The sequence below is a fragment of the Pleurodeles waltl genome, chromosome 7 (assembly GCF_031143425.1).
Source record: "Pleurodeles waltl isolate 20211129_DDA chromosome 7, aPleWal1.hap1.20221129, whole genome shotgun sequence".
Taxonomy (NCBI): Eukaryota; Metazoa; Chordata; class Amphibia; order Caudata; family Salamandridae; genus Pleurodeles; species Pleurodeles waltl.
This window is the reverse complement of record NC_090446.1, coordinates 1,047,850,517-1,047,865,466: the sequence shown is the minus strand read 5'-3', so window position 1 is coordinate 1,047,865,466 and position 14,950 is coordinate 1,047,850,517. Positions and strand designations below refer to the sequence as shown.

The following is a 14,950-nucleotide window of genomic DNA, read 5'->3' as shown; positions in this document are numbered from 1 at the left end:
CCCCCTGGGCCTAAGAGCTCAACCTGATAAGGTTCAAGCTCCAAAGGCTCAGTTCCCTCAGAGGGCAGAACTTCTTCCTGAGAAGAGAGGTTCCCTTTCTTTTGCTGTGTTGCAGTTGGTTTCCCAACTGACTTTCCTGTTCTCTTGGTAGGCTGGGCCATTTTTCCAGACTCCAGCTCTACTTTTTCACCCTGTGCCTTGCATTGTGCTCTTGTTTTCACACACACCAGTTCAGGGATACCCAGCATTGCTGCATGGGTTTTTAGCTCTACCTCAGCCCATGCTGAGGACTCCAGGTCATTTCCAAGCAGACAGTCCACTGGGATATTTGAGGAGACCACCACCTGTTTCAGGCCATTGACCCCTCCCCATTCTAAAGTAACCATTGCCATGGGATGTACTTTTCTCTGATTGTCAGCGTTGGTGACTGTGTAAGTTTTTCCAGTCAGGTATTGGCCAGGGGAAACCAGTTTCTCTGTCACCATGGTGACACTGGCACCTGTATCCCTCAGGCCCTCTATTCTAGTCCCATTAATTAAGAGTTGTTGTCTGTATTTTTGCATGTTAGGCGGCCAGACAGCTAGTGTGGCTAAATCCACCCCACCCTCAGAAACTAGAGTAGCTTCAGTGTGAACCCTGATTTGCTCTGGGCACACTGTTGATCCCACTTGGAGACTAGCCATACCAGTGTTACCTGGATGGGAGTTTGGAGTGGAACCTTTCTTGGGACAGGCCTTGTCTCCAGTTTGGTGTCCATGCTGTTTACAGCTATGACACCAGGCCTTTTTGGGATCAAAGTTTTTACCCTTGTACCCATTGTTTTGTGAAGAGGCTCTGGGCCCACCCTCCTGTGCAGGTTTTTGGGGGCCTGTAGAAGACTCTTTACTATTTTTAGTTTTGGTTGTCTCATCACCCTTCTGCTGGGGAGTCTTTGTGACCCCTTTCTTTTGGTCACCCCCTGTTGAAGTCTTGGACACCCTTGTCTTGACCCAATGGTCCGCCTTCTTTCCCAATTCTTGGGGAGAAATTGGTCCTAGGTCTACCAGATGCTGATGCAGTTTATCATTGACACAATTACTTAACAGGTGTTCTTTCACAAATAAATTGTACAGCCCATCATAATTACTTACACCACTGCCTTGAATCCAACCATCTAGTGTTTTCACTGAGTAGTCAACAAAGTCAACCCAGGTCTGGCTCGAGGATTTTTGAGCCCCCCTGAACCTAATCCTGTACTCCTCAGTGGAGAATCCAAAGCCCTCAATCAGGGTACCCTTCATGAGGTCATAAGATTCTGCATCTTGTCCAGAGAGTGTGAGGAGTCTATCCCTACACTTTCCTGTGAACATTTCCCAAAGGAGAGCACCCCAGTGAGATCTGTTCACTTTTCTGGTTACACAAGCCCTCTCAAAAGCTGTGAACCATTTGGTGATGTCATCACCATCTTCATATTTAGTTACAATCCCTTTGGGGATTTTCAACATGTCAGGAGAATCTCTGACCCTATTTATGTTGCTGCCACCATTGATGGGTCCTAGGCCCATCTCTTGTCTTTCCCTCTCTATGGCTAGGATCTGTCTTTCCAAAGCCAATCTTTTGGCCATCCTGGCTAACTGGATGTCCTCTTCACTGGAGTTATCCTCAGTGATTTCAGAGTTGTTGGTCCCTCCTGTGAGGGAACCAGCATCTCTGACTATTATTTGTGGAGTCAGGGCTTGAGAAGCCCTGCTCTCCCTAAGTAGGACTGGAGGGGGGGAATTTCCCTCCAAGTCACTATCTTCATCCTCTGAGTTGCCATCCTCAGAGGGGTTGGCCTTTTCAAACTCTGCCAAAAGCTCCTGGAGCTGTACTTTGGTAGGTTTGGGGCCCATTGCTATTTTCTTTAGTTTACAGAGTGACCTTAGCTCTCTCATCTGTAGATGGAGGTAAGGTGTGGTGTCGAGTTCCACCACATTCACATCTGTGCTAGACATTATGCTTCTAAAAGTTGGAATACTTTTTAAGAAACTAAAACTGGTTCTAGAATCTAATTCAAACTTTTACAAACTTTTTAAACTCTAAAGGACAATGCTAAACAGGGACTTAACACACAAGGCCCTAGCAGGACTTTTAAGAATTTAGAAAACTTTTCAAATTGCAAAAATCAATTTCTAATGACAATTTTGGAATTTGTCGTGTGATCAGGTATTGGCTGAGTAGTCCAGCAAATGCAAAGTCTTGTACCCCACCGCTGATCCACCAATGTAGGAAGTTGGCTCTGTATGTGCTATTTCAAAGTAAGGAATAGCATGCACAGAGTCCAAGGGTTCCCCTTAGAGGTAAAATAGTGGTAAAAATAGATAATACTAATGCTCTATTTTGTGGTAGTGTGGTCGAGCAGTAGGCTTATCCAAGGAGTAGTGTTAAGCATTTGTTGTACATACACAAGACAATAAATGAGGTACACACACTCAGAGACAAATCCAGCCAATAGGTTTTTATATAGAAAAATATCTTTTCTTAGTTTATTTTAAGAACCACAGGTTCAAATTCTACATGTAATATCTCATTCGAAGGGTATTGCAGGTAAGTACTTTAGGAACTTCAAATCATCAAAATTGCATGTATACTTTTCAAGTTATTGACAAATAGCTGTTTTAAAAGTGGACACTTAGTGCAATTTTCACAGTTCCTGGGGGAGGTAAGTCTTTGTTAGTTTTACCAGGTAAGTAGGACACTTACAGGGTTCAGTTCTGGGTCCAAGGTAGCCCACCGTTGGGGGTTCAGAGCAACCCCAAAGTCACCACACCAGCAGCTCAGGGCCGGTCAGGTGCAGAGTTCAAAGTGGTGCCCAAAACACATAGGCTAGAATGGAGAGAAGGGGGTGCCCCGGTTCCGGTCTGCTTGCAGGTAAGTACCCGCGTCTTCGGAGGGCAGACCAGGGGGGTTTTGTAGGGCACCGGAGGGGACACAAGTCCACACAGAAATTTCACCCTCAGCAGCGCGGGGGCGGCCGGGTGCAGTGTAGAAACAAGCGTCGGGTTTTCAATGTTAGTCTATGAGAGATCTCGGGATCTCTTCAGCGCTGCAGGCAGGCAAGGGGGGGATTCCTCGGGGAAACCTCCACTTGGGCAAGGGAGAGGGACTCCTGGGGGTCACTTCTCCAGTGAAAGTCCGGTCCTTCAGGCCCTGGGGGCTGCGGGTGCAGGGTCTCTCCCAGGCGTCGGGACTTTAGGTTCAAAGAGTCGCGGTCAGGGGAAGCCTCGGGATTCCCTCTGCAGGCGGCGCTGTGGGGGCTCAGGGGGGACAGGTTTTGGTACTCACAGTATCAGAGTGGTCCTGGGGTCCCTCCTGAGGTGTTGGATCGCCACCAGCCGAGTCGGGGTCGCCGGGTGCAGTGTTGCCAGTCTCACGCTTCTTGCGGGGAGCTTGCAGGGTTCTTTAAAGCTGCTGGAAACAAAGTTGCAGCTTTTCTTGGAGCAGGTCCGCTGTCCTCGGGAGTTTCTTGTCTTTTCGAAGCAGGGGCAGTCCTCAGAGGATGTCGAGGTCGCTGGTCCCTTTGGAAGGCGTCGCTGGAGCAGGATCTTTGGAAGGCAGGAGACAGGCCGGTGAGTTTCTGGAGCCAAGGCAGTTGTCGTCTTCTGGTCTTCCGCTGCAGGGGTTTTCAGCTGGGCAGTCCTTCTTCTTGTAGTTGCAGGAATCTAATTTTCTAGGGTTCAGGGTAGCCCTTAAATACTAAATTTAAGGGCGTGTTTAGGTCTGGGGGGTTAGTAGCCAATGGCTACTAGCCCTGAGGGTGGGTACACCCTCTTTGTGCCTCCTCCCAAGGGGAGGGGGTCACAATCCTAACCCTATTGGGGGAATCCTCCATCTGCAAGATGGAGGATTTCTAAAAGTTAGAGTCACCTCAGCTCAGGACACCTTAGGGGCTGTCCTGACTGGCCAGTGACTCCTCCTTGTTTTTCTCATTATTTTCTCCGGCCTTGCCGCCAAAAGTGGGGCCTGGCCGGAGGGGGCGGGCAACTCCACTAGCTGGAGTGTCCTGCTGGGTTGGCACAAAGGAGGTGAGCCTTTGAGGCTCACCGCCAGGTGTGACAATTCCTGCCTGGGAGAGGTGTTAGCATCTCCACCCAGTGCAGGCTTTGTTACTGGCCTCAGAGTGACAAAGGCACTCTCCCCATGGGGCCAGCAACATGTCTCGGTTTGTGGCAGGCTGCTAAAACTAGTCAGCCTACACAGATAGTCGGTTAAGTTTCAGGGGGCACCTCTAAGGTGCCCTCTGTGGTGTATTGTACAATAAAATGTACACTGGCATCAGTGTGCATTTATTGTGCTGAGAAGTTTGATACCAAACTTCCCAGTTTTCAGTGTAGCCATTATGGTGCTGTGGAGTTCGTGTTTGACAGACTCCCAGACCATATACTCTTATGGCTACTCTGCACTTACAATGTCTAAGGTTTTGTTTAGACACTGTAGGGGTACCATGCTCATGCACTGGTACCCTCACCTATGGTATAGTGCACCCTGCCTTAGGGCTGTAAGGCCTGCTAGAGGGGTGTCTTACCTATACTGCATAGGCAGTGAGAGGCTGGCATGGCACCCTGAGGGGAGTGCCATGTCGACTTACTCGTTTTGTCCTCACTAGCACACACAAGCTGGTAAGCAGTGTGTCTGTGCTGAGTGAGAGGTCTCCAGGGTGGCATAAGACATGCTGCAGCCCTTAGAGACCTTCCTTGGCATCAGGGCCCTTGGTACTAGAAGTACCAGTTACAAGGGACTTATCTGGATGCCAGGGTCTGCCAATTGTGGATACAAAAGTACAGGTTAGGGAAAGAACACTGGTGCTGGGGCCTGGTTAGCAGGCCTCAGCACACTTTCAATTGTAAACATAGCATCAGCAAAGGCAAAAAGTCAGGGGGCAACCATGCCAAGGAGGCATTTCCTTACACAGCGGGACCAGCGACTTCTGCCAACTCGGAGGATTGCTCTGCAACCCAAAGAACCAAGAAACTTCTGAGGACAGAGGCTCTCTGAACATCCAGGAAGAAACTATCTTTAAGGGACTCGAGTCTCACTCCGGAAGCGCGAGTCTCTAACACTGCACCTGACACCCCTGGCTCGTGTCCAGAGAAACCAACACTGCAGCGAGGACCCCCAGGTGACTCCCACGACATGGACACCCTGAGATGACCTCCTTGCAACCCCACGGCGACGCTTGCAGAGAGAACCCGGAGGCTCCCCCTGACCGCGACTTCCCAGTAACAAAGAACCCAACGCCTGGAAGAAGCACTGCACTCGCAGCCCCCAAGCCTGAGAGAAACCAACTACCGGTGCAGGAGTGACCAGCAGGCGGCCCTCATCGCTGCCCAGGCGGTGGCTGGCCCGAGAAGCCCCCCTGTGCCCTGCCTGCATCGCCAGAGTGACCCCTGGGTCCCTGTATTAATTCCTATCTAAAACCAGACACCTACTTTGCACACTGCACCCGGCCGCCCTTGTGCAGCTGAGGGAATATTTTGTGTGCTTATGACCCCCCCGCCCCCAGTGCTCAACTAAAAAACCCTGGTCTGCTCCCCGAGGACGCTTGCACTTACCTGCTAGCAGACTGGAACCGGAGCACCCCTAGTCTCCATAGGTCCCTATTTTATTTGGGCCCTCCTTTGACCTCTGCACCTGACCGGCCCTGAGTTACTGGTGCTGGGTGTTTGGGATTGCCTTGAACCCCAACGGTGGGCTGCCTACGCCCCGGAGACTGAACTTTTAAGTGCTTTCCTTATCTGATAAACTAACTAGTACTTACCTCCCCCAGGAACTGTTGATTTTTGCAGTGTCCACTTTTAAAATAGCTTATTGCCATTTTTGTCAAAACTGTGTACCTTACTGTTTTCTTTCAAATTTCTATACTTACCTATGCCAAGTACCTTACAATTTATGTATTTACTTGAATTCTGAATCTTGTGGTTCTAAAATACATTAAGAAAATAATATTTTTCTATATAAAAACCTATTGGCCTTGAGTTGTGTTTGAGTGTGTGTTCCTCATTTATTGCCTGTGTGTGTGCAACAAATGCTTAACACTACCCTCTGATAAGCCTACTGCTTGACCACAATACCACAAAATAGAGCATTAGTAGTGTCTAATTTTGCCACTATCAAGCTCTAAGGGCAACCCTTGGACTCTATCTCTCACTTTGAGATAGTATATACAGAGCCAATTTCCTACAGATGAGAAGACCTTTACTTATGAACTAAGCAAGTTAACTCTAAAAGAACCCTTTCACATAACTACAACTTGTCCTGGCTTTCAACAAAGTTCCTATTGTGAGAACATGAACAATACTGAGCTACTAATCTGTGAGCTGTAAAACAGCATTAAACTTTTGTTTTTAAAGACGATTAGCCCTTAATGATCTGCTTTGGGTTAGGGGGGGTTACAACATCTTACAGATTATTATGCATTAGAGGTTGTCACCTGAAATTAGATTTGAAAAAGAAGGCCAGATGGATGGTGAAAAAGTATACATAGTCTACAAACTAGAACATTTTCAAGACAATACTTACTTGACCACTGGTTCCCTGTGGCAGCTCTTTAGAACTCTGAAGAGTTTGAAACTTTGTGTTCCATATGGAAAGGTATTCTACAAAGCAATAAAAGAAATGCAGTTCATACTGCAAGTTACTAACCTCAGCCAATGATTAGCATACCAACTAACTAGAAACAAACAGTATGCAACAACTACAGTATACAACATGGGTCCTAGCGCTCAGACACTCAACATGCACGGAATCTTGTTACCAAGCATTTGCTACAAATCCATCCTACATACATGTTCTCAACACGCTCAGTATGTCTTAGCACAAGGGTCTATCGAGATGAAGTGGAACTTAACTCGTGAAGGGTCAGTAGATCACTGTTATCCCTGGCATCCTTGGAGTGGTTTCCCTTAACTTTTTGTCCTCTCATCTCCTGTTTTCTGACTTCATTTTTGCTGGCTTTTAAGATTCTGGGCACTTTACCACTGCTGACCAGTGCTAAAGTGCAGGTGCTCTGTACTCTAAACTGTGGTAATTTTGGCTTACCCAAAACTGAAATGTTTAATTTACTAGTGAGTCCCTAGTGAAGTGCACTATATGTGCCCAGGGCCTGTAAATTAAAAGTTACCCCTGTGCCTGCAGCACTGATTGTGCCACCCGCTACAGTAGCCCAAACATGTCAGAGGCCCGCCACTACAGAACCTGTGTGTGCACGCAGTTATGTCGACTTGGCAAGAGTATCTACTTGCTAGGCACACAGTTTTCTTTTTTATTACATACAAGTCAGTCCTAAGGTAGGCCCTAGTCAGCTCCAAAGGCATGGTGCAGTGTATAGAAAGCTGGCTCTTTATATAGTGGGCCAAAATGAGGTACACTGTGCAAAGAGTCCAGGCAAACCCTAGAGGTATCACAGAGGCACAAATGCCATCCCAAATGCTCTCTTCTGTGGTAGTGTGGTCGAGCAGTTAGGCATATCAGAGGGTAGTCCTAAGCATGTAAGGCACACACTCCTACAATAAGTGAGAGACACACTCAAAGAAATCCGATACCAATTTATAAAAATAACATTTTTATATGAACTTTGATACCAAGATCATCAGAATTAGGTGAGTACTATTCGAGGTTGGATTTTTTTTTCTCCAGTTTTTAGGTGCTGTAATGTTATCCTATCGGGAAAAACATGGACTACATTCGTACACTTCACAGCGGCTTACGGGACTGCTCTCCAGGACTTAAGGTGAGTATGGGGCAGGGTCCAAGGCCTTACCAACTGGTCACCTTACGAGGCTTTAGGGCATCTAGGTGCAGAGGTGTGTTACGGCGTCAGGTGTCCCATTCACTTCAATGTGAAATGGTGCTGTCAAGAAGTTGCTGTAGGTTGGGACTGGAAGGTCAGTCCAGGGGAGCTCATGGGAGGGGGGGGGGGGGGGGGGGACGGGGTGAGCAGGCCCTTGAGGTCCTCTGGCATGAAGGGACACCGTTGGTCCACTTCTCCCTGGGGTCCCCAGTCTGACCAAGCCAACAAATGGGCTCAGGTCTCACAAGGCGGGGAGATGTAGGGGCAACCTTGGTCCTCTTCTCGGTTCAGGATGGACGGGTGCAGAGGTTTCCCAAGGTGTCGGGTCTTTGTCTTTTGGTCACTAGCGGTTGCTGGGGGAGTCTGCATAAAGAGGCTTCAGACGTCATCAGGAAGTTCACAGAGGGCAAGCTCGGAGTGGTCTTTGTCTCTGGAGGGCCTGGGAACCACACTGGCATAGTTGGGCCACTTCAGCGCAGGCTAAGCGGCTCAGGTGCAGTGGTGCTGTCCAGCAGCTGTCCTGATTCTCACACTTCTTTCCATGGGTGACTGCAGTGGGAGGGAAGCAGCTCCTTTGATTCAAGGGAGTTTCTCTTGGCGATTTGCAAAGCACTGGCAGCTCTCCCGGTTTCTTGGGAGGCTGCAGCGACAGGACAGGTTAGTTGCTCCTCGAGGTTTGGGTGCAGTAGGCAGGCTAGCAGAGTTGGTGCCAAATCTGTCGTGCTCCTTGATCCTCGGGTTCAGCAGGCTTCTTGCCCACTCCTTTTGTGTCAAGCAATGATCTGAGGATCTGGTATCAGGGGTCCCCTAAATACTCAATTTAGGGTGCCTTAAGGGGAGTGAAGGGTTGTAGTCAATGGGATACTTACCTTTTGGGTCACTACACCCTAGATGGCCAGTTCCTTTGTGCATTGAAATCACACTGTCCAAGAATTTCTAATTCTACCACACACAATATGGCAGAATTTCTAAGGCTTTGTGCATTTCAGGCTGGTCACCCTAGAGGAGCATCCAGCCTGGAAAGGCAAAACACCTCCTGTATAGTTTAATCTCCCAGTCTGTCCAGCTGGCCCCTGCTGAGGGAGGGAGTGGGGCTTTGGGCAGCATCTTCCTTTTGGGGTAAGGGCGAGTTTGGGCAGCATCTTCTTCCGAGGAAGGCCAGTTCCGCATACCAAGGGAGGTGGGCTTCTTTAAAGCCTCCTGCCCAGGAATGAGGATTTGCAGGTCATGCTGTTGGGAGGGGTGGGTTACCACCCTTGCAAGAGCAGTGTTTTGTGTCTGAGAACCAGAGAGCAAAGGCTCTCACCTTCGGGGGTTAGACTCTCAACTGTTGGCAGAAGAACATCTAGAACTAATCAGTGAGCTTACCAGCAGTTGGTAGGTTTTTAGGAGGTACCTCTAAGTTGCTCTCTGGTTGCATGTATTAATAAATCTTTCACTGGAAGCAGTGAGGGTTTATTAAGATGAGATGTTTGATACCAAACATCCCTATTTTCAGTGAAGCTTTCATCTAGCAGGGGAACTCATATTGAACAGTGTCCAGCACATATATTTAAAATGGCTTCCCTGTTAAATTACTTCTGAGAATCGACTAAAAAGTAGCAGGTGCATATCCACACTTGTTGATATATCTACACCTGTAATATAATGCAACATGCCTTAGAGCTGTAAGGCCAGCAGTAGGGGTGACTCAAAGAGTACATGCAGTGTTTAGGGAGCATGGCACACAGGCTGTAACCGTGTTGTGTTTTCACTTTTAGGGAACACCTTCTCCCACAGCCTGCAATGGCAGTCTGCATGAGGTTGGTGTTGGGTCCCTTAGAGTGGCACAAGTTGTGCTGTAGCTCTTAGGGGCCCTCTTCCATACCGATGCCTTAGGTACCAGGGGTACCATTTACTAGGGACTTAAAGAGGTGTTAAAGGGCCTGGCCACTCTGAGTTATCTTGGAGCATCCTTCAAGTGTAACTTCCAATTGAGAAGAGATAGAAATTTGGAGCTTGGCATCTCTGAACTCACAACATAAAATCACAACTTATGGTGAAGTTGGATTTTAAATTCTAAATCTGTCACTGTTAAAAAGTTGAAATGTTATTACTTTAATCTTTCTGTGCCCCTCAGCCTGTCTCTGAATACATAGCTGGGGTTGATGACAGCTGGGCCTTGTGGATTCCCTCTAGACAGTCACACAAATGGAGCCTGAGTGTGACATTTGCATCCTGATTACCTACCACCTGGCTGATGGGCTCACACCTATACCTGAATAGGGCTGTGACTCTCCAAACACAAAGGGCTGCATATCTCCGTGCAGAGTGTCTGGAGCCAGGGTATAAAGAGAAGAGACTCTGATCTTCAAAGCCCTCTTTGAAGTCTCCCCACTTCGAAGACACATTTTGGTATAAGTACTGGACCCCAAACCCCAACAAATCAGTTCACTTTTGGGTCCTGAGGAGCCTCTGCCAAGAAGAGGAGCTGTGTTGCCAGGAGGGACTGCCACTTTGCTACTCAATTTGCTGTGTTGGCCTACTGCTGGCTGTTTGTTGTGCTGCCAGGAGGGAGTACCGCTCTGCAACTTGATCTGCTGTGCTGGCCTGTTGCCTGCTACTATTGGCAGTAAGGGAGGATCGACACTGCCTTCTACAACATTTTTGCTACCCAAGAAAACTCCAAGGGCTCCAACAACCTGCACTCTGCACCAATAGCAACCACTCTGTGTGTGAGCTGACACCCCAGTGCCGAGGGAAGTCTTTGTGCGCGGACTCCAGAGTCACCTTGACAACCAGGGATTCTCACCATGACGGAGTGCCTGCCGACACCAAACTCAGGAGAGGGGGGTCAAATGTGAGTAAGACTGCTGCATTGAAACCCTGCAACTCGCTCGGGCTGATGGGCTTGTTTGCCTTCCGTCTGCTAATCTGCTCCACTGCCATGAGGTCAGAACTCAACTCAGGGGGACTGCCATGTCACCAACCCCGATTTAGGAGACAGACATCTTCGTGCTCCAGCAATAGCTCAGGTACCGTAAAAATGTGTGGTTCTTACTGCCGATCGGCGTATCACAGGCGGCCAGGAAGGCCCTTTTCCTAACACTACTTACCATGGAACAGTCCTGCTGTCCGATCACCTTGCGGAGCCCAGTGTATGTGGGACTAGAACTATCTTAATCAACCTAAGAGAAGTGCATGTTTTTAAAGTGCTACGTTTGCATACTTGCTTTTAAGTATCACTTGAGAAATATTGATTGGATTTTTGTTGTTTTGATCTTATTCTAACTGATTTTGCAAGTCTCCCCAAGTGGAAAAAAAGCTGTCTCAGGTACAGACCCCGTGTGCAGCCCTAAACGGGCACAATGAACTTGGATTCTCAAGCTGCAGCACTTAGGGACCCTATTTAGTACCCATGGCCTAGGTACCGGGGTACCATTTACTAGGGTCTTGTAGGGGTGCTAAAGTCCTGCCAATTGTTTTACAAATGAGTAGTTTGCTTTTAGGGGAAAGAACGCTGGCACTGGAGCCTGGTTAGCAGGCTTCAGTGCAATGTCAGTCGAAAACCAGAATCTAGCAGTTCAACTGGGGACAAAAAGTGGGGGACATCTGCAAAGAAGTCCAGTTTCCTAAACAAAGGACTTATGGAACAGTTACTGTACTCGTGCCAGCTCAGGAAGTTGTAGGAGGACCACAACCAGGGAAAGCCTAACATACTGTAGGAGTGCTCCTTGCTTAAACTTGTTACTTATACCATTCACAATCCAGGCGATCGGTTTACATGCTAACTGCCTTGCCATGGTGGAACCCTGGTGCCATGTGTCCTGTTGTAGTTTGTCAATGATTTCCCATTCACAACTCCCACCCACTTTACATTTCTGAACCTAACTCAACTGTGGACACTGCGCCGTAAGCTGTCATATCATGGATTGTGTGTTACCGTCAGCACAGTGGAGAAACACTATGACCTTGTTTCCCTACACCAGACTCAGAGGGGAGCCTGGCCCCCTGGCTCCTACTGTTTCTGGTGAATTTGAGACCACCAGCAAGATTTGTGGAGAATCTTTAACTTGGCCAGGCATAACATGTACTGAAGTTACATAGCTCCGAGTTTCTACTTCACTTCATTGAAGGGAAACTATTGACACTGCACCTTTGCCACATAGTCGGGAAAAATTAAGATTTTGCTCAAAGCAAATGTCCTGTTTCTGCCAGGATACTGTGAAGAGGCCTGTCTTAGCCACATCTTTCAAGTCCCTGACAATTATAGGCCACAGAGGGAAACTCCGAGTGGGCCTAGAAGTTAAAGCTCTGTGGGTTCTTTCCAGCACAAAATCATAGACATGTTGGTGCCTGGAATCCCTGATTTAAGCCCAGGTGTTAAAAACTTGTCAGGTCTAGCACTCTCCATCCTTCAAGGTTTCCCACCCATCTTAGGATATTCCCCAGGTTTTATGGGATGCGCAACCTGTCCTTTGGGGGGAGAACATGGGTAATGGCAGTTTTGAGTACTTCTCTTTTTTGGCCGGTTAAGGGGCACCCAGACACTTTACCTTGCCCATCTTCCACCCAGTCATTATGCTGCGAGTCCGGGTGTGCCCAATTAAACTGATCTACCCCTCGCTGGAGACTGGTGGGGCTTTTCTATCGCACAAATGACAGGTGATGTCAGGGACCATCTGTTTGGTCCTAACTACACAGAGCAAGGTTGACCCCCCTCTCACAACATCCAGAAAGATGGGAGGGGCCGATTGACAGACCCCAGTTAGGAGATTTTGTTTAATACTCTGTGTGGTAGCAAAGCAGCACCCTCACCCATTCTCAAAACATGGCCATCCTAGCTATGCGGTTGCCAGCATCCCTCCACTGAACCCTGGGTGGCCTCGCTCATAGTTGAAGGCTAGCCACAACAAACCTCCAAAGCTCCGATTGAGCCCAGGTATCCCAGCTGAAGCCTACCAAAGCTATGCGACCCTCATCTGTGGCATGCTTTGCCTCCATGGCGCCTTGCAGCTCCAGAGGTACTTCAACAATGCAAGAAAAGGCCTACCTAGCTCTCAAAACAGCAGGATTTTGCAGTTTAACTACAGCAACTAAGCTCATCAAAGCAGGATTATGCAGATCAAGTTACAGCTGCCATCACTGACAGTTATGTCACACCCCAGCAGAGTGGTGCTGCCTGGAGCACGTATTCATGTACAGGAAAAGACAGGAAGGAGACGTAGAAAGGATCATATCAAGAACACTGTGTATTGCCCAGCTAATGTTAACTCACCTAAGAGTTTTCTACTGACCAGTTTTTCATTTTTGCTGAGAAACACAAAATGTAATGCAGAACAACTTATCTTACAGCAGCAAGCTAATAAGCGAAGGAAGTGGTAAACTTACCTTTTGCAGAATTTTGTCCAGCAGTCAATACTCCTAACACAGCAACATGGGTTTTATCGAGGATGGTGACCGCTGTGTTACTAGATGCTGGAAGTTTTAGTCGAATTGATATGGACAGAACCTGCTCTTCTGCCAACTCAGCCTGATGAACTGGCACCGTAACCTCATACACGTGTCCACTGGGATCTGTTCAACGAAAAAAGTAAAAATAAAATAAACAGCTTGATTCCTTTTTCGTGCTCTGTGGAGATTCTCTAGGTTTTGCTTCCACATAGCCAAATCATTGGAACTAACGCTTAGGCTTATACTCTAGAGGGATGTTCAATGCAGGAAACCAGGACACTCTGTGCTACATATCTAGTAGTCTTTTAAAAGTTGTCTGAAGTTCATCATCTATTATCACACCACTTTTACCATAATTTGAAGTACAAGTAACATGTTGTTGACAAGGAGAGCAGTTCTGAGCGTGGAGAGGTTGGCTGAAGGGCCTGCAAACAGCCAACTCTATGTCATGCACAGCCTTCTGGCATTCACAGCATGTGATTGGTCTTGCAGGTCCGCCAACCTGACTAACTGACACCATAACCTCATACGCGTGCCCACTGGAACTCAGCCACACTTAATGTCAAAGAGTCACAACCACACAATATAAAAAGCTAGCCTATTGCTAAGGGATGAGCATTTCCATGTATTTATAAAGTAGATCTATCACCTTTCTACAAAAATCCCGAATATTTTTAATTGTAAGAATACGTCAGTAATTCATGCAGTGTTTATTAATACGGATTATTATTAATAATGTTTTAATAAAGTTTTAATTAAAAAAAATGTCTGCCACTCTTTCTTCAAATATAGATTTTAATCATTACATTTTGTGGGTGAATAATGTTAAAATAAATAGTCGGAGAAACTGTTTTTAATTTTTCATTAAATTATCTCCAGGATTTCTTTTAAAATGTTTTGGCCCAGAAAATGCAATCTTAAAAACATCTGCAAGAGGGCCTTGCACTCCAGCTGAAGATCACAGTGCTCTGTCCCTTAGCTAACAGCTAATCCTAGCCACCATGAGGTGCCCAAAAAACTTCTGTAAACCAGTGTATGTGAGGAGGTCAGGAGACAGGAGGGTTTGCTGAAGGATGGGGGGTGAGGGGGAGGGAGTGGGAGATAGTGGGATGGAGCACTTGACATCGTCACTACATACAGAATACATTAGAATGGACTAGTGTAGGGGAGGGAGGGGTTTCCTGAAAAGAGTCAGAAGTCTGTCAGGAAAAGCCGACCAAGGACTGTCCTCATTTCTCAGTGCGTTCCATGATGGATGAAGGATTCATCAGGGAAGTCCAGGTCAGAAAATGCCTCCTCAATTACTCACAAAACAGAACATGTTAAATTCATTATGTCTCTTATCACCAAACCCATGTATGTGCTTATCACAGCAGCAATAAAGTAGCATATCATTCAGTTAACTTCTATTGCAGCTGAAAGGCACCTGTAGAAACAGCACTAATGAAGCACACAAACACACGCAAAGTCCATTAACAAACCAAGACAATAAAACATGCACCCCCCAACACAAATACAGAATTATTCCAACTGAAAAAAGCATCATTTAAAATGGACTTAGTGGAATAGCTAATGAAAGCTAGAACTACAAATGAGACGTACTCTTGCTCCTTTATTCACCCGTAATCTTGGTAAAAACCAAGCCTTCGCGAAGGAAATTAGCCCCCACTAAAAAGTGTATTATGGCAATAATGCTGCTGCCTATTGGAG

At 47.2% G+C, this 14,950-nt stretch overlaps 1 protein-coding gene across 1 annotated transcript in view; it reads right to left on the bottom strand.

The window, feature by feature from the left end:
- Positions 1 to 14,950, bottom strand: part of NOL11 (nucleolar protein 11) — a 425,248-nt gene that overhangs the window by 329,141 nt on the left and 81,157 nt on the right. The window contains exons 7-8 of the mRNA XM_069199905.1: positions 13,178 to 13,363; positions 6,538 to 6,614 (exon numbers count right to left, since the gene is read on the bottom strand). Coding sequence (XP_069056006.1) covers positions 6,538 to 6,614; positions 13,178 to 13,363 — 263 coding nt within the window. The remainder of the gene's footprint in view (positions 1 to 6,537; positions 6,615 to 13,177; positions 13,364 to 14,950) is intronic.